Raw genomic sequence first — 16632 nt, 5'->3', positions numbered from 1 at the left:
GTCAAGGTTGGCATCTTCCTCGTGCTAGTCACGCGTCCCAAAAACATCCGATATAAGCCTCGAGGTATATATATTGAAATATGCTAGAACTCGTTATGATCTAGGCCGATGGAGATATTCTTAATCACAGCTAAATAAAATAAGAGGAATATCTTATATATCAAGGCTGGATTATAAACCATAGCTAATGTATCTATTACTATACTGTAATAAGCTATATATTAAGGAAGAGTACTATAAAGTTAATAGATAAATTCTAGTATAGGGAGAAAAATAACTTAAGGTAGCCAAATTACTTATTAGCATTAATGAGATAGCAGGTGGTAGTTCCATAAATGGAGGTGATCATTGATTCTGGCAATTGGAAGATGGATGGATATAAGTTAGGGCTGACTGCCACCTGCATGGAGAAATTTATGGTTGATGCCAGGGGCGTCCAGCAATAACAGTTCGACTGCAGGGTATCATTGCTCACCGGAGGAGGCTTGATAGGCTTGCGAGATACTGACCAAGTCGACATCAGGTATGATAGTTGTGTAGCAGTTTTAGCCCAGTGACAAAGACCGACCTAGGAGTATAGACAATGAACCTATCCCAAGTCCCAAATCCCCACCCGTGAGCGCTGCTGTGAAGAGAACTATATGCAGGAGTACAAGCAGATATAGTTATGAATCGGCGGCGTATAGTGTGCCGGAGGGAAGCAACGAGAACAAAGACAGCGAGAAAGAATGAGAAGACAGCAAGGAGATTGGGGAGACAGCCAGAAGGATTGAAAGGACGGCCACGGCGAGAGCCGCTTGGCGGCTGTCAAGTAATAATAGATATCAAGAAAGAAGTCCAGCTGTTCAAGTGACCTTAACTACCTGACTACCTGGCGGCATTTCTTTCATAGAAAGCAATAGATAGCAGTAGGTTGCACCGCTAGAGGATCCGTCGATTGCCTCTTGGTGATAAAGAAACGCCCTGGCCAGGTTGATGACATCCGGAAATATGTAGAGAATGTAATCCCTTTCCCTTTCTCCTCCACGCTCACCTAAACTTCCTAGAAATGAACGCCAGCCTACATTCGCCCAGATTCCTGCGAGCCAGCGCTGTTACGACTGCAACCGGAACCTATTCGTCTTCCAGAACATGATCACCATCCAGTCGACCCTATCGACTGGTCTAGCTTTGCCTACACGCAGTATGCAACGAATACCGCCTACTTGTGCAATTCAGTCATGCTCTTCGACACCCTCCACCGCTTGAACAGCAAAGCCGAGCGTCTGATAATGTATCCAAATACTTTCTCCGCCGATGAGCAGGATCCATCGGACGAGAGCCGGCTGCTTCGCAAAGCTCGCGATGAGTATGGCGTAAAGCTAGTGGCGGTTGAAGTGCAGAGTCGGAATGGTGGTGAACGTATGTCTTTGTCTTTGTTCTGTTCTTTCTCTCTGGCATCTGTCACCCTCTTGGCTCTCCTTGCTTGATTTATACGCCGAGAACTACCTAACAAAGAGATCAGCGACTTGGGCCGAGAGCTACACCAAACTTCTTGCCTTCAATCAGACCCAGTACAAGCGTGTTCTGAGCCTAGACTCGGACGCAACCATTCTTCAAGTGAACTTCCCATTCATCCCCTTCTCCAATTCCATAATGGCTGACACACCTCGGATTCAAACTAGCCCATGGACGAATTGTTCCTACTCCCCCCATGCCCCGTCGCGATGCCCAGAGCATACTGGCTCAAGTCCGACGGCCACACCTTGAGCTCGCAATTAGCGCTCATCCAGCCGTCTGAATTTGAATTCTCCCGTATCATGGCCGCGATCTCAGATGCGGGCTCATCCGAGTACGACATGGAGATTGTCAATAACCTATATCGAGACAGCGCCTTGATCCTGCCCCATCGACCTTACGACCTGGTAACGGGAGAGTTCCGCTCCAAATCCCACACGGCCTACCTGGGCAATGATGTCGAAGTATGGGATCCCGAAAAGACTTTACAGGAGGCTAAATATCTTCACTTTTCTGATTGGCCTGTACCAAAGGTATGTCGCTGCTCCACATGTTTGTTCTACACAACAAAGCTAATAAATCAAATCAGCCCTGGATATCCGCCGACGCCTCGACAGTACAAAAGGAGCAGCCCACATGCGATATGAACCCCGCGACGGGCCAGGAAGATGACTGTCGGGCACGAGATATTTGGCTGCAATTTTATGCTGATTTTGCTACTCGACGCGAGGTTGGTCTTGCTTCTTACCTGCTTGAATCATCACTAACCGAGACAGACCGTTTGTGGCATGACGGTTTCGCGCAAGGCTAGGAGGACTTTGAATCGGCGGAGAGAGTTCAGAACTGTGGTATAGCTATGAGATGTCTGGAACTAGATGGAAGATAAGTATATATACAGCTATCATATAATAGAAGTTTTTGAATAACAGCACAGAATTCCGTCCTTACACTTGTTCTTGACCAACCTGGATGCCTATATCTGACTGATCTCAAGCTCCGACATACTAAAGATATCTAGAACCGGAGCACAGCAAATGTATCATACGGTAAGTAAGCTAGACTGGTTAAGAGTGAGGTGATTCGTTAAAGTGCAGATTTGCAGCGAGCCGCTCCAGAGGCCATGAGAGTCTCTTCGAAACCCTGAGAAGCAGACTTGTGACCTCCCATCTATCCTCGGATACTTGAACGAACGAACCCATTTTGCCTGGTAACGGAAAAGGGTCTACACGAACTGATATGCACTGTCTCGGGGCCCAACAATTTCTAGCTTAAATAGACAACACATTCTTCACATGCATTTCGCCATTTTCTGTCTTCCCACTCAACCTGCTTCTTCCGGATTCCGGCTCAAGATGCAGTCTTGTGTGTGATGGATTGGCGTGATCTCGACACCGCCGCTTGGGCTGTCAGCCTGTAGGTATCGGAATACACATACGCGACTGATAAATATTGCAAAAGAGCAAGAGCAAGACGACCTGTACGAAAACATGCCTATATCAGTATATAGAAAGGCTAGATATGCTAAGCTACAGACCATGGCATCATAGAGATGCTTCGCTACTCTTACTGACAGCATTTCACTTTGCAAGACATTAAAGGTATACTTTCTAGGCGGATCAGTACAACATAGAAGAATCATAAGATGACCTAGACAATGGCTAGACGCTCAGTTTGCATCCAGTCTTCCTGGGTTTCTCGGGCAGAGGCCATGGTAATGCCGGGGCTCGTCGGGGTAGATCAAGCGTTTCAGTGGTAGAAATTGGGTGCATGGCGGGTTTGTGAAGCAAAAGAGGCTCTTAGATGATAGAACTTTTAGTAGAGGGCTCCGATCAGGCGTATCTTTGTGACAATCCCATATTCCTGGATGTTCTTGTCAGCATCTGCCCCTCTTCTGGGGCTTGTCTACACGACTGATTGAGTCTGACATCAATCTTGTCGAAGATACGAAGTCAAGTGCAAGTTATCACACCCAGTGGCTACAGCGATGCGGTTACTAGATGCCGAAACATTGGGACTTGTTGAGTTCTCTCCTGACAAGATCCTCTCCAGCTACGCGATCTTATTATATATATAGATTCGACAGGGGTGTCACGTCACGTGGGGTGATCCCCAGGCCATGCCCCGCGCGTAACTCAGGTTTGATCATTCACCGTCCATACCTGTCACTCTTACTTGTCAACGTTGACGATACGTCATCTAACCAATGTCGCTTTCGCCTCAGGATGAGATCCCTACCTGGGGCCAACTACCGGCGGAGCAGTATTTGATAGTAAGAGACTCCGCTCCAAGGCCGCGGCAGCACTAACCGGATCTTAAGAGGCACTGGGACCCCGCATCCCCCGAACCGCCCGATCAACAGCGAATACATCTAATCAAAGACTTCTTGAATCTTGACCAGATCCCCGAGGAGCTCGACCCAACATGGCTTGGAAACCGACCCTGGGAGCAAAGCCCGCAAACGCGCACTCCGACCGAGGGAGAGATCGCCACCATCCTACGGCCGTGGCGGTCAGACCGGCTGCGCATCACGGCATGGAAGCTTTGGAAAGAGGGGGCGGATGATGACCAGCCGGTGCTGCTTCGGACATACTACGACGCAGACGATGATGACCGGGTGAAGGGGTGGGCGACTCTCTCTGAATACTATCAAGAGGTATCGCACTGGGCAGTCCTGGATGATCCAGAGCTCTTTGATTTTGAAGGCCAAGGCGTTGGATGGCAGCAAGTCTTCAGTATCCTCCCCGAGCTCTCGAAAGTCGGGGAGCGGTATTCTCGCCGCATAAATTCACAGTGGATTGGCCCATTCTTGACTGACTTCAAGGATGGCCTGGATGCTGTTAAACGACAACTTCCAAGCTGGAGAAGAAACTTTAATCGTCTGGTGACCGAGAATCCCGCGACAGGCTCTTTGCTATATTTCGTGTCCACCACGCAAGTGCTGATTGCTGACAAGGAAACATTTAAGACTGATAAGCTCCTGCTAGTCTTCCTGGATGCCAAGCAGAACATCACCATGCAAGGTCGCATTGAAATCACAGAGGAAAGGTTTGACCAGCTTTCCGTTGACTGGGGACTGCGTAAGCACCCGGATGATGTATGCGACGAAGGGACTATTGGCCAAGGCTACCTAGTAAATGGCGAGGCTGGCAAGCAGTTGTACCAATGCACCGAGCAGGATCTACAAGGTTTCGACCATGCTCAGACCCCCCAAGGAATTCATCAGCGTTAATATGACCGGGAATGGTCATCAATAACCATCCATCTCAAATCCGAACTCGTCATCCTCTTCGTGCAACAAAACAGCACCTAAGCAAATCATCAGTTACACTCATCCCAGGGGTCGGCTTCTCCAGGAAACATACGCTTGACAGTCCACTCCGGAGCCTGGAACTCCACCCGACACCGGCCAATATTCCCACGATTCGGCCAGCCAAAGGACGCAGAGCCCGAGTTCCTCCAGCAGTACCCATTGACGGCGCAGAAGCAGCTTGGTATCTAAATTAAGATAGCTTAAAGTCCCCTCAAAGGGTATCATAACCCTTTCAGCGTTGACATCGCCGAGGTCTAACAGCGAGTCTACCTTACAGACAGAGAGGATACGAACCAAAGTCGGTCGTGGGATAAGCCCGAAAATTTCGGGTTTATTATGCAGGGTCTGCTGTTCTGCGGTCCAGGCAGAGATTTCTGTCAAAGAGCGGCGGTGTCCTGTCGTGGTAAGAGGCCGCGCGTCCATGTCCCAGGAACAGGGGTTGAAATGGCTTTCGATCCTAAACCATTGACCTCAAGACTCCGGAGTTTCTGTCATCTCTGGTCGCACAGGATGTCTTGCTGTGCTTGAGTAGAATGTACAGTGGTTACCTAGCACCATGGAGCAAGCGTCGACTGTAGAGCATGGGAAAGATAGTGTGGGTTTCTACCTTCCTACTGAATATGTTCATCTTTAGTATTCTTTGCCACATGCTGCTCTTGTGGTAAACCTTCGTGACAATTGAGAACCTGCATACTGCTCTGGAGTATCTGATAACTATGCAGGGCTTGTCGTCAGGCCCGTCAGCAAAGTCAACCCAAACCTCGGGCTGCTATATAGGCAATGTTTGGCAAAGTCTGAACGTGAGATGGGCTATAGAATTCGCCCATAGACTCAATTGGTGCTTTATTGATAAATGACCAATCTCATGCAACGCACAAGACCGTCGCATGCGGTAAGATTCGTCAATAATCAAATTTGAATACACAGTCATCTCACTTGTGCGATCTCCCGAGCTACCGTACTTCTTATTGTCGACCTTGCAGTATACAACTGAGCACCAAGCCCACAGGCATAATAGACCCCCAAAAATCCAGAACCCGTTACCAAGAAAGCGGAATCCAATACTTCCTCCACCCCTCCTCAGTATCCGCCTCTCTAAACTTCCCACTCCCACCCACAACCCCCTGCTCATCAACATCCCAATCCCCACTCTCCACCCTCTCAGCCCAGTTCTCCAACACTTTATGGATCTGCACGAGCCTAATATCTGTCCACCCAGTCGGGTTGCCGGACTGATACAGATCCCAAGTGCTATCAGCAGGGACAGGTTCCCCAGCCCATATATTATACCCTAGTGGCTGTCCATTCGACTGCCGCGCCCACCCATTGGCACCGATTCCAAACGGTAATTCGAGACGGCATTCGTTGGAGAAGAGGAAATCTGAGGAGGGGATCACTTGTTCGATGTAGAGGCCGGGGTATTTGCGGTCGGTGATTTTGAGAGGCTTGGATTCTTCTTTCTTCTCTTCTCTGTCGTTGTTCTTATCCTTGATACTGTCCTCCTCAGGTTGCTCCACGTGCAGAATCCTCAACGAATGCTGACCAGCCCTCTGCCACGCCGGCACAGGAGCCCTCTGCGCTAGAAACTCTTCGAGAGTTGGAAACCGGACCCCCGGAGCAACATAGCGAAACCGAACCTTAAACCTCCGAATCGAATACAGAAATCTATATGCAAACGTCTTTTTAGGGACAAGATTAGCAGGTAACGCCGCAGGATCGTTCCAGGGCAAGTACGCGTATTCTGTCGCAGGAGTTTCCAACTCCCCGGCTCCGCCATCGTGATTTATAGCGTTGGATTCAATCCTTGCGTCAATAGCATCGAGCAAACGCTTCATTGCAAGCGCGGCCTTTCGCACGTCTGATCCGGTGTAGATGTGCAGGATCCATGGTGCTGAAGGGATAGGCCATTCCGGAACACCCGGCGTTTCCTCATCGCAGTTGGGGATCGCGACGACTTTGCCGTCGTCGATCATGTCGATGTACCCGGCCAGGATGGTTTCCAGCGGCATCCAGGTCTGGGAGTAACGGGCTATCTCGAGTAGTTCTAAGTGATTGGCGACAAAGACGGCCTTGGAGGTTTGGAGGTTGAAGCTGGGTGGAATATATCAGCTGATGTTCATCATTTGTATAGATGGGAATAGAATGGAAGAGAAGAGAAGGGAAGGGGTAAGATAAGATAATACGCACACTAAACCAAAACTCTCACTCGAATGTGTATAGACCCATCTGTAGAGGAGGACATATGACCCCAAGTCATAATCATCCCGAAGGCTTCGGATGAAAATGTCATCGAGCATGTCCTGTGCTGAAGGGATCCAGGAGATGTAGAAGAATAACGACTGGGGTCCTCCACCGCGATATGGCATGTATGCACGTTTGAGGAACTCAATCAGAGACGGACTGAGTCTCGATGCGGTCTCTTGCGAGGGAGCCTCCTGCTCCCACCAGGTTTTCAGCGCCGGGTCTGGCCAGGTATGGGCGCCTCCTTTGTATCCCCTGCGTAATATCTCGTTGTGTAGGTCGGCGCAGCGTTGATAGTCCATCTTGGTGCAGTAGAGCCGGGGGATAGAGATGGATGAGCGAAGCAAGACGGCGGGGAAGTTGGGTTGTTATGAAATGTCGCTTGAGGAGTACCTGGTGCTCTTATATTATGGTTCTGTTCTCCATAACGCTTGAATCTAAATCCTTTAGCCGCATTGTTAGGGCCATAACGAGTCAGGGCGGGAGTTGGCAGCGCTAATAGTGGGCCAATTCACCAATCAATGTAGCCGTTCGTGTGAACCTCTGCGGCACAGCACTTGGCGAGGAAGCCCAAGGCTAGAACCGGGTAATCGATGGGGTAGTTAGACTAGCGAGGAGTCAGTATTCCGGATCGAGACGCCCTTGGCTTCCGCAGCATGTCAATTAAAGAGGAGATGGGTAGAAACAAGTCCAGCGGAAGTGAGGTCACTTTCTATTTGTTTCTCTCATTCCTACCCTCTGCGCTCCTTGGAGAATGTCATCCTAGCAGGGCCGTGTAGCCCCAGTACTGCTGCTTACCACGTGCAGTTGTTCCCCATTCATTCCGACTCTACCCAGTTCCCCCAGAATACCATCAGCCAGACGGCAAATCCTTCAGTATGGATTTTAAATGGTCCAGAGCTTGCGCTCCGCCCTAGCCTTCAGAACAGACGAGACGACATCCGATGCTTAGGTGCTTGTTGCACTCTTACAGGACCAGGGGAGCGAAAGATGTGTACCTTCTAAGTTCAACAAGCGATCAATTAGTAAGGACAAGAGGCTCATCTTTTGACTGTGACGGTTTCGTCATAAATCTGCACCATCAAGACATCATACACAGACTAAAGCTTAGCGACGTTGGTAGTCAGGATGGAAGTTGCTTCTGTCCCTGACCGGCCTCAAAGCTACTGAATAATTTCGCAATGGCATTTGATATGCCTTGACCTCCTGGCGGAGATTCCGTTATGGTATTGAAAGGATTTAAACATGGCTGGTCTCTGTTAGCTGCATCTACATCAAGTTCGAAGAAGTCAAGGAATCTAGAGTTAATCATTACTTGTCGTAAGAACAGACCTCTGTACATGACAGCTATATAATCAGCTATCCAGCAAATAAAACCAAACATCCACCAACTCTAATCCCGCCATTCCAGGCCATAAAGCACTCCCGTTCACCACTTAGTCTAGAACCCCAATTTATCCTCTCCCCCTTGCGTCTACATCTACCTTCCCTTCCCCCCATCAAAAGGAAAATCCAACCCCGACGTAATAATCCTCTAATTCAGAACCAAAACCGACCCCAACCCCTCCGGCAGAACATACCCCGTCGTATTCCCCGCGAAATGCGTGATCTCATCACGACAGCCCCCATCCGCGTATAGATTCGCCTCGATGGCGCGTCCCGGGGACGCAGAGAAACTAACCCGCTTGCCTGGCGCGCATGAGATGGGGATGCACTCGCTTGTGCCGATGTCGGAGAGGATTCGGTTGCAGGCGATTAGGGTCCAGGTTGAGGGGGAGGGGGTAGAGTCCGAGGTGGAGGTGGAGGAGGAGACTGGTTGGGCGGATGTGAGGGGGAGGGTGGTGGCGAGGAGGGCTGTGAGGGTGGTGAGGGTGGTGGATTTCATTTTGGGGGGTTGGTCTTTGGATTCAGGGTTGGAATATGCTTGGTTGGTGGAGGCTGCACCCGTTGTCTTCTGATTGATATTTCGAAACTCTGATCGAGAGTGAGATGAAATGAATTGTATTCTTTGTGCGTTTGCTGCTGATAAAAAGTAAGAAGTGAGGAGGCTTACCATGCCCTATATATACCTTCAAGGCTCCTGCAGTGTAACGTGATCTCTGCAGGTTGACCGCATCAAAGGGCTATTCTTAGTTCCTTGCATGGATGACATCAAAGCCCTGGGATTAAACTCTCGCAAGCTGACTGTACAGCCTTCGGCACTTGTCTGGTTGGGCGCCGCATATTGCCTTGTCGGTAGGGATTGACGACACAGCCTTGCGGGAGATCTGCACAATGCTATAAGATACGCTATGGGTTGACTTTTGCGACTTGCGATACTAGAATTAAACAAGGTCTCCTCCCTGTCTTTCGGAAATAGCTTTAGTTCCTATGAAGGGGTCCCGGCCTCCGTGGGCCCGAATTATATACCTCATCCCACCAACCCAAGAGAGATATATATATTCGGGTTAATCTTAATTTACTTACCACCAAGTAGAAACATCAAGATACAAGACTCCCATTCAAAATGAGGGCTGTGAATCTTAAGGAAATCATGTCTAGAGATGCACGCAGTACCTGGAGATAGTCCTTTGCTGCTAGTTACTTGCACCAGCGCACCAACGGAAACAGCCCATAGCCTCTTTCAAATCAGCACGTCGACCGAGATCTCTCAACAAATCACTTCTCCATGTGCATGCCAGGTATTGAATCATCCCCGATCACCGGAGCAGCTGGGACCCTGATGCTAGAACAAGGCAGAAAGATTTCGTCGGCAGATAGAGTGGGTCGGGGTTTGCTGTGGGGCGTCAGGCCCTGAGTAGTGACTCGTGAGTAGGAACTCAGGGACTTGACTTATACGTTTACGCAGTAAATTGATAGTGGACTTAGGCGATCAGGCAGCAGCGTAGAGGAGATTGCCCAAGGAGAAGAAAACGAACAGGACGGTGGGTGACCTCATGAATAAGGTAGACCCTAGGTTGTCATGGCCGTCAAGTTTGAGTTCTTACCGAGCATGCTGGTGGCTTGATTAAGGGTAGGTTAAGTGTGTAAGCAGTTGTACTCTCGAGGGAGTAGTCGTATGAATACATGCTTCTGTGAAGCAAGCCCTGGAGAAAAAGACGAGACCCTTAGCAGTCCCCACTGGACCCTTTTCCCCACGCTTGGGCCAATAAGAGACCGAGAAACGCTTGTACCTGCTGCTACTCATATCAAGCCTTCCACTTCCACTGCCCTTCTTATTACTTAGATCTTGGAGAGCGAGCCATGAATAAATACCCTCGAGTGTCCCTCGGGGCTCGATGGAGCTTGCTCGCTTGGTTAGTGTTCACTTACTGTGCGCTCCAAGCATACAGGCATCAGTCATTGCGTCTGTTTACACCTTGTGTATAGCCCGAGCTCTAGTGGGAGGCCTTGATGTAGCGTCCTTGAAGAAGACCCACGATCCAGGGCATCAACTGAACTATGTCCAGGCAACAGCGTGATGGCAGTATGCTCCTGTGATGTTTGTTTACTCAACCCTCTGGATTTGTCGTTCGAGAGTATATCTATACCCAGCTCTCACCTCTCTCTCTATCAACAACCTGGAATGCTCATTCACTCCCCCCTCCATCTCTCCAAACAAGACATGACGCAACAATGCTCTACCTCCGCCCCCGCCTCATCCAAAGCCCAACTATCATCGGCATCCTCCTTACCCTCACCATCACCACCTTCACAGCCGGCCTCCTCCTCTGGTACACCATGAACTCCGACCGCTCCTACATCCACCCGCTCCTCACCCAACTCATCCCAGCCGGCCACGCAACCTGCGAGTCAGCCACCATCTTCGAATGCAGCAGCTGCCTCAGCTGCCCTACCAAGATCTCCCTGTCCCCGTCACATCCAACATGGGAATTCGACTACGCCCGCGACGGACACAACGCCGGACTCTCCCGCGAGCAATGCACCGCCGCATTCCCCGGGCTCTTCGAAGACATATCCCGCGCTACAGCCTACTGGCGTGACAGAGAAAATGACATCGAAACCCTAGACCTCGACACCATCCCGCTTAATCCCGGCATGGCGCGCGCCCGCATCGCAAACGGAGAACTATACGTTCTCGCCACGAACTCCCGAACAGAAGACCACAGACGGAAGATCCTCGCCGCTTTATCCTCCATGCACCGTGCACTCGTTACAGCACCACCCCAATCCAACTCTCAGCCAGAATCTGGTTCAGAAATAGATATAACCTTCCTCTTCTCCATCTCCGACAAACTCCCCGACATAACCACCCACCCCTCCCACACAACCTCCCCGCTCTGGACTCTATCGCGAAAAACATCTGAGCAAGCGGTCTGGCTAATGCCCGACTTCGGCTTCTGGAGCTGGGACCACGCGCACACGGAGATCGGACCGTTTGATGCAGTCGTTGCTGACGCAATGGAGTATGATCGGATACCCTGGGGGAAGAAGATCCCGAAGCTCGTCTGGCGCGGCAAGCCGAGTTTCGCGCCGAAGTTGAGACGGGCGCTGCTTGATAGCACTCAGGGGAAGGGGTGGGCGGATGTTAGGGGGGTGGATTGGCATGGAGACGGAAGCGATAATGGGGAGGGGAATGTGAACGTGAATGGCAATGTGCTGGGACTAGGCGAGCACTGCCGGTATATGTTCATTGCGCATGTTGAAGGTACTGTATCTTTATACCTACCCACCACACCCTACCCTACACTAGTACCTACAAACCCTACGAGAAAAGAAGCACTGTCTAATAACTATTCTCTGTGTTCTACAGGCCGCTCCTACTCCGCCTCCCTCAAATACCGCCAATCCTGCAACTCGGTGCTCATCACCCACGAACTGCAATACATCCAGCATCACCACTACCTGCTTATCTCCTCGGGCCCGGAACAAAATCACGTACAGGTCTCGAGGGATTTCAGCGATCTAGAGCCGATGGTTCTGGCCCTCCTCGCTGACCCCGCCGAGGCGCAGAGGATAGCAGAGAATAGCGTGCGGACGTTCCGCGAGCGGTATCTCACTAGGGCGGCGGAGGCGTGCTATTGGAGGAGTTTGTGGGAGGCGTATAGCAAGGCTTTCAATGAAAGTTGGAGTGTTACTGGGAGTGGTGGCGATAGGAAGGTAAAGGGGATGCGGTATGAGTCGTTTGTGCTGCAGCCGAGTGGGCGGATGATGGGGTTTGATGCGGGGGATCCGTTGGTTAGGATGGGGATGGATTGAGTAGAGGTTTTTGTGTTTTTGAATATACAGTATAAATATTGGTATGGAGTGTCAAGATGAATTGATAGTCGGTCTGGAACGGACCGGGGAAGGAATGGATGGAGCCCGATATAGCCCTGATAGAGGATGCCTTCGGGGGTAGGATTTGAATGACCAATGACCCACCATGATACAATCGCGAAAGGCTTTAAGGAAATCAGGGGTTGTGCCCTGCTTGACGTCCATCTTCCAGACAGGATAATGATGTCTAGACGAGAAGGCAGAGTCACGCTGTGATGCAATCAGTTAAGCTCCCACGGTGGACAGGATTACAGCGTGCTCAAGAGCATGAGGTTGGGTTGTTGACAAGTGCATGCAGAGAAAGAGAGCACGTTGAAGACATATCATAATCAAATTTGTGCTAAAGGAGATCTACCCTTGCGGATACTTAATGTCAGCATAAGACCACTGCACCCGTCAGGCATCTGCAAGAGGCCTCCAAGTGCAATCTTCATGTTCCTCGCTTCAATAACCCGTGACTCTCAATCGATGCCTCACCACCCGCGCATCAGTGCAAACGATACTGGTCATGGCCACGGCCCTTCCCCGTCCCTCTACCCAGCTGAAGATCGGGAGCAAAATGGAACAAATGCCACATGTCAAATCCCTCACCCTCACTCTTAACATGATAGAGAACCCTATCCCCGTCGAGAAAGCGCATCGCAAACCCCACCGACCCGTACTGCGGGTGCTTAGGTTTAAACTGGGACCGGCCCTCCCCATCGAATGCCGGGGGGAGAGTGATTATCTCAGTCTGGCTGGGGATGTAAATCTCGGCACCTGTATCACTTGACGGCTTCGCTGCCGCAGCTGCGACTGAGCCTTCTTCTTTTTCCTTGAAATTATCCACCGTAGCAGGTACCAGCACCCCAATCTGAGGCCTCACCCGACCTTCCCCGAGATGCGCCACCAAATCCCTGAAAGGGTCAACAGCAATCCACCGACGTCTATGGATACACTTCAGCAAGAACACCGCCGAGCGCCATTCTCCAAACAAGCCGCCGGAGCGCAGCGCAAAGTTCCGCACGTGGATATGGTTATGGATATCCGGCCGTTCACTGGATGTGAAGTCGGGCGAGCTGCCGGGCCACGAGAGCGCGAATTCTCTCCATCCAGCGCGCACGTGGAGGGTCGGCGCGGTTCTGAAATAGCCTTCCATGTCCCTGAAAATGCCCGTGTGAAGAGTAGTTCCGAAATCGCCGGTGATTGTCTGGATATGGTGACCGTTCTCGCCGTTTACGATTGTTATGGTGTCACTCCCTGGCGCGCGGACGAGCGAGAGGAAGAGCTCTGGCGATCCGCGGAGCACGGCGTAGCTGCTTCGCTTCGAACTTGATCTCTCCCGTATGTAGCGCGGTATTGGTGGTATATAGTCTGAGAGGCGCGTTCCGTGGCGCTCCTGGCCCGTGAGCAGGTCGAGCGTCTCAAGCACGCAGCCGCCGTCGACGGTGTTGGCGATAACGTAGATTCGTTGTGCTCCTACCGCGACTAGTTGGCGCGTAGGACCTGAGTCTCCCTCTGACTGGGAAACAATCTTGCTGAAGTGCTTGATGGAGTATACTTCCCGGGCGTTTGGGAGCGAGACCACGTGGAGGGTACTGCTTGCTCTTAGCGGACGGACAATATTGACTTTCTAGCTCTCGAGCGTCATAATCCGATTACTTACCAGTCCTTGTTGGTGTTATTATGGGCCTTCTCACGGCCCAGAAAGACCAGATAGCCCTCATCGTTTACCAGAAGCTCGCCCACCTGCCGCTCCTCAACTAACGGCAGCACCTGGGGCTCGTAGATCGACCCGTCCGCCTTGACGCCGAGCTGCTGGAAGCGCATTTCGGGATGGCGGTACCATACCGCGTACTGACCGGCAATTCTGAAACGGCTTACTTTCGTGAACATCTGGACGCTTGTTGCTCTGCCTTGTTCGAGGTTGTGTTGTCGTTCCGCTGTAAGGTGGGTTGAGGTGTCATCAGCGGCGCCAGGGATTTAGTGATACTGAGTGCTCACCTAGATATTTGAATCGCTGAACACCGATACTTGGTTCCAAGTCCGAGGCCGAGTCTATCGAATACTCTGTCTCGCCTGGAAAATATGCTCGAAGACCCCACTCTGCTATCCACGCCCAGACGAGCGTCTGCCACCCCTTGCTCACGCGCTCACATAGAAGCAGGCTCTGGATGTCTAGCGCGGAGAGGACCCGGCAGGCGCAGTCGAAGTTTAGATACGTGAATGGATCTGTACCTGGCATGTTGAATAATACTTACTTGGGGTTGAATGTGTGGAAGATATTGGAGATGGATATGTTGTCAGCAAGTACCTAGGTATCACTGCGCCCTGCGTGCCGAGCCGCGTTAGGGCGGGGCAGTGAGCTTGGCATATTGACGTCGATAGAGGAGATGTACTGGCTATAATGAGCTATCCCAGTGACGACAACCGTACCTGGAGAGAGTGGTACTCGCGATGTATAATGATCTCGTACCTACGCGATGGCTGCGGAAGAACTAGGTTTCCCGAAGCTACATGGACATCTTAGTCCTTCTCGAACATGACGGCAGGGCATTGTAGTCTCCAGGTCATTCAAGAGTGCCACTCAACAGTAAGCTACTTTCCTCTACCTAAGACATCCCTAGCGACTGCGTTTCAGCTCCCTCACCCTCAACCCAAAGTCAAACAAAACATTTACATCGGGACCACGTGAGCTCCGAGGCCCGGTGCGATAGACAAGCCTGTTCCCATCCAGGAACCGCATCTCGATCGGGGTATAGTTCTCATCCGGGACAAACGGTCTGCGAGCCCTGTGATGCGCCTGTCTCGGAGGAAGGGTAAGCTCTCGCCGCCCTCCCTGCTGCGCACCCTTGTCCGTGCTCGCTCCAGATTCTGGATTTAAGCCTCCCGATATGCCATCCGCTTGCAAAGCACTGGGGCTAACAGCTTGTATAGAAGGCACCGCCCGCCCATCAAAGCTCGCGATTAAGTATCGGAACGGGTCGAATGCCCGACGCTCCAAGTGAGGGGAGGTGCCATTGACATGGTTGATGATCTTGATGGCCTGCTCGTAGAAGAGCCCGTCAGACCCAGCGGAGAAACGCCAGATATGGATCCTCTTCCTGTTATCATGGCTCACGACCGCGAACTCCTCCTGCCCTGGCGCCATGGCAACATACGCATCCCGCGACGCATCAGTTCTTATCTCCTGTGCAATATTGCCATTCCGGCCATCAATCACTTTCAGAGTCCCAGGATTAGGAATCGCCTCGAGAACAAGCAGGAGCTCCCTCTCCCCATGACCAGACGCGCGCAGGAGCGTAAACGCCCTTCTACAGATCGAAATCCGCCACCAAGGAAGACCAGCCTCCGGTACGCCCTCTCCCAAAACCGCCGAGTAGAGGTGCTGTCCGTTCTTGAGATCAAGAACCGTGAGCATACACCGTCGGTCGGGTGTAGCGAAATAAATCCTCTCCCTGCCCAAAGCCACAAGCTCATGACCTCTCAATCTAGGCTCGTTCAGACTGTATAACCTCGCCGCATCCTCAAGCGAGAAGACATCGACTCTAGCTCAGAACTACGTTAGCTCCACAGCACAGAGACAGAATAAAGAAAAAGAATCTCAGACCTTCCTGCCTTCCCGACACGCTGAAGCACAAAATACCCCTCCTCGTTGACAAAATATCTAGACCCGAATACCGGCGACGCAGAAGGGAGCCACTTTGATGCATACAGTGACCCGTCTGCCTTGAACGACAGCCGCTGCCAGTGGATCTCGCCACCGCGGCGCCAAACCGCGTAGTCGCCGGCGAACTGGATATTCTCCGACGCCTCAATCTTCCGGACGGCTGTGGCGCGGCCGAGAAGTAGGTTTTGCTCGATTGCTGCTGTGGAGGCGTTAGACATTTGGTCATTTGGTGGTTGTGCAGGATACTAGACACTTACCAAGTTCCTTGAAGCGTCGCACGATGGTCGTTGGGTCTTTTGAATCTGGCATACTGGGGTCTGATGAAGTGGAGAAGTTAAGTCTAAAACCGTATAAGGTAATCCAGGCGTGGATAAAGTCTTTCCATCCTTTGCTGACTTGCTCGCATTTGGCGATGTCGGTGGGGTTCAGATAGAAGAGGATGGTCCCGGCGCATTCGAAGCTGAGATGCTGGAAGGGGTCTTGCGGCGTCATACGTTTCGGTGTAATTCAAAGTAACGTTTTTCAATGATCTGAGGGTGTAAGGAGATGGAGGAGGGAAAGGGTGTTAAGTTGTAGGAGTTCGTATTCATCAGCCTTAGCGCGTCACGGGAGCTGTGCAGCCCTGACTGGACAGGATTTCGTGGCTTATAGCTTGTATAGGAAGAGAGTGTAGACA

General features: G+C 51.3%; 7 protein-coding genes across 7 annotated transcripts; 3 read left to right on the top strand and 4 right to left on the bottom strand.

The window, feature by feature from the left end:
* Window positions 1-1220: 1220 nt before the first annotated feature.
* BJY04DRAFT_225193 (glucose N-acetyltransferase) lies at window positions 1221-2351 on the top strand (the record flags this gene model as incomplete). The annotated part of the gene is made up of 5 exons (XM_073718165.1): window positions 1221-1401; window positions 1505-1599; window positions 1665-2030; window positions 2087-2227; window positions 2274-2351. The coding sequence occupies 5 exons, from the start codon at window positions 1221-1223 to the stop codon at window positions 2349-2351; spliced, it is 861 nt and encodes a 286-aa protein (XP_073564104.1).
* A 1349-nt stretch (window positions 2352-3700) lies between these two features.
* On the top strand, window positions 3701-4726 carry BJY04DRAFT_225192 (uncharacterized protein; the record flags this gene model as incomplete). The annotated part of the gene is made up of 2 exons (XM_073718164.1): window positions 3701-3766; window positions 3815-4726. The coding sequence occupies 2 exons, from the start codon at window positions 3701-3703 to the stop codon at window positions 4724-4726; spliced, it is 978 nt and encodes a 325-aa protein (XP_073564103.1).
* Window positions 4727-5847: 1121 nt separating this feature from the next.
* BJY04DRAFT_225191 (uncharacterized protein) lies at window positions 5848-7350 on the bottom strand (the record flags this gene model as incomplete). The annotated part of the gene is made up of 2 exons (XM_073718163.1): window positions 5848-6898; window positions 6995-7350. 2 exons carry the CDS (start codon window positions 7348-7350, stop codon window positions 5848-5850), a joined length of 1407 nt encoding a protein of 468 aa, XP_073564102.1.
* Window positions 7351-8337: 987 nt separating this feature from the next.
* Window positions 8338-9067, bottom strand: BJY04DRAFT_204120 (uncharacterized protein). The gene has a single exon (XM_073713442.1). The coding sequence runs from the start codon at window positions 8931-8933 to the stop codon at window positions 8583-8585; it is 351 nt and encodes a 116-aa protein (XP_073564101.1). The 5' UTR covers window positions 8934-9067; the 3' UTR covers window positions 8338-8582.
* Window positions 9068-10663: 1596 nt separating this feature from the next.
* On the top strand, window positions 10664-12247 carry BJY04DRAFT_225189 (glycosyl transferase family 90-domain-containing protein; the record flags this gene model as incomplete). Its single annotated transcript, XM_073718162.1, has 2 exons — window positions 10664-11696; window positions 11802-12247. The coding sequence occupies 2 exons, from the start codon at window positions 10664-10666 to the stop codon at window positions 12245-12247; spliced, it is 1479 nt and encodes a 492-aa protein (XP_073564100.1).
* A 547-nt stretch (window positions 12248-12794) lies between these two features.
* BJY04DRAFT_225188 (uncharacterized protein) lies at window positions 12795-14531 on the bottom strand (the record flags this gene model as incomplete). Its single annotated transcript, XM_073718161.1, has 3 exons — window positions 12795-13884; window positions 13953-14229; window positions 14291-14531. The coding sequence occupies 3 exons, from the start codon at window positions 14529-14531 to the stop codon at window positions 12795-12797; spliced, it is 1608 nt and encodes a 535-aa protein (XP_073564099.1).
* A 378-nt stretch (window positions 14532-14909) lies between these two features.
* BJY04DRAFT_225187 (uncharacterized protein) lies at window positions 14910-16448 on the bottom strand (the record flags this gene model as incomplete). The annotated part of the gene is made up of 3 exons (XM_073718160.1): window positions 14910-15834; window positions 15897-16155; window positions 16214-16448. The coding sequence occupies 3 exons, from the start codon at window positions 16446-16448 to the stop codon at window positions 14910-14912; spliced, it is 1419 nt and encodes a 472-aa protein (XP_073564098.1).
* Between the last annotated feature and the right edge of the window lie 184 nt (window positions 16449-16632).

Source organism: Aspergillus karnatakaensis, assembly GCF_047715665.1.
Source record: "Aspergillus karnatakaensis strain CBS 102800 unplaced genomic scaffold BJY04scaffold_122, whole genome shotgun sequence".
Classification (NCBI taxonomy): Eukaryota; Fungi; Ascomycota; class Eurotiomycetes; order Eurotiales; family Aspergillaceae; genus Aspergillus; species Aspergillus karnatakaensis.
The sequence above is the reverse complement of the archived record's forward strand: the minus strand, read 5'-3'. Positions and strand labels throughout refer to the sequence as shown.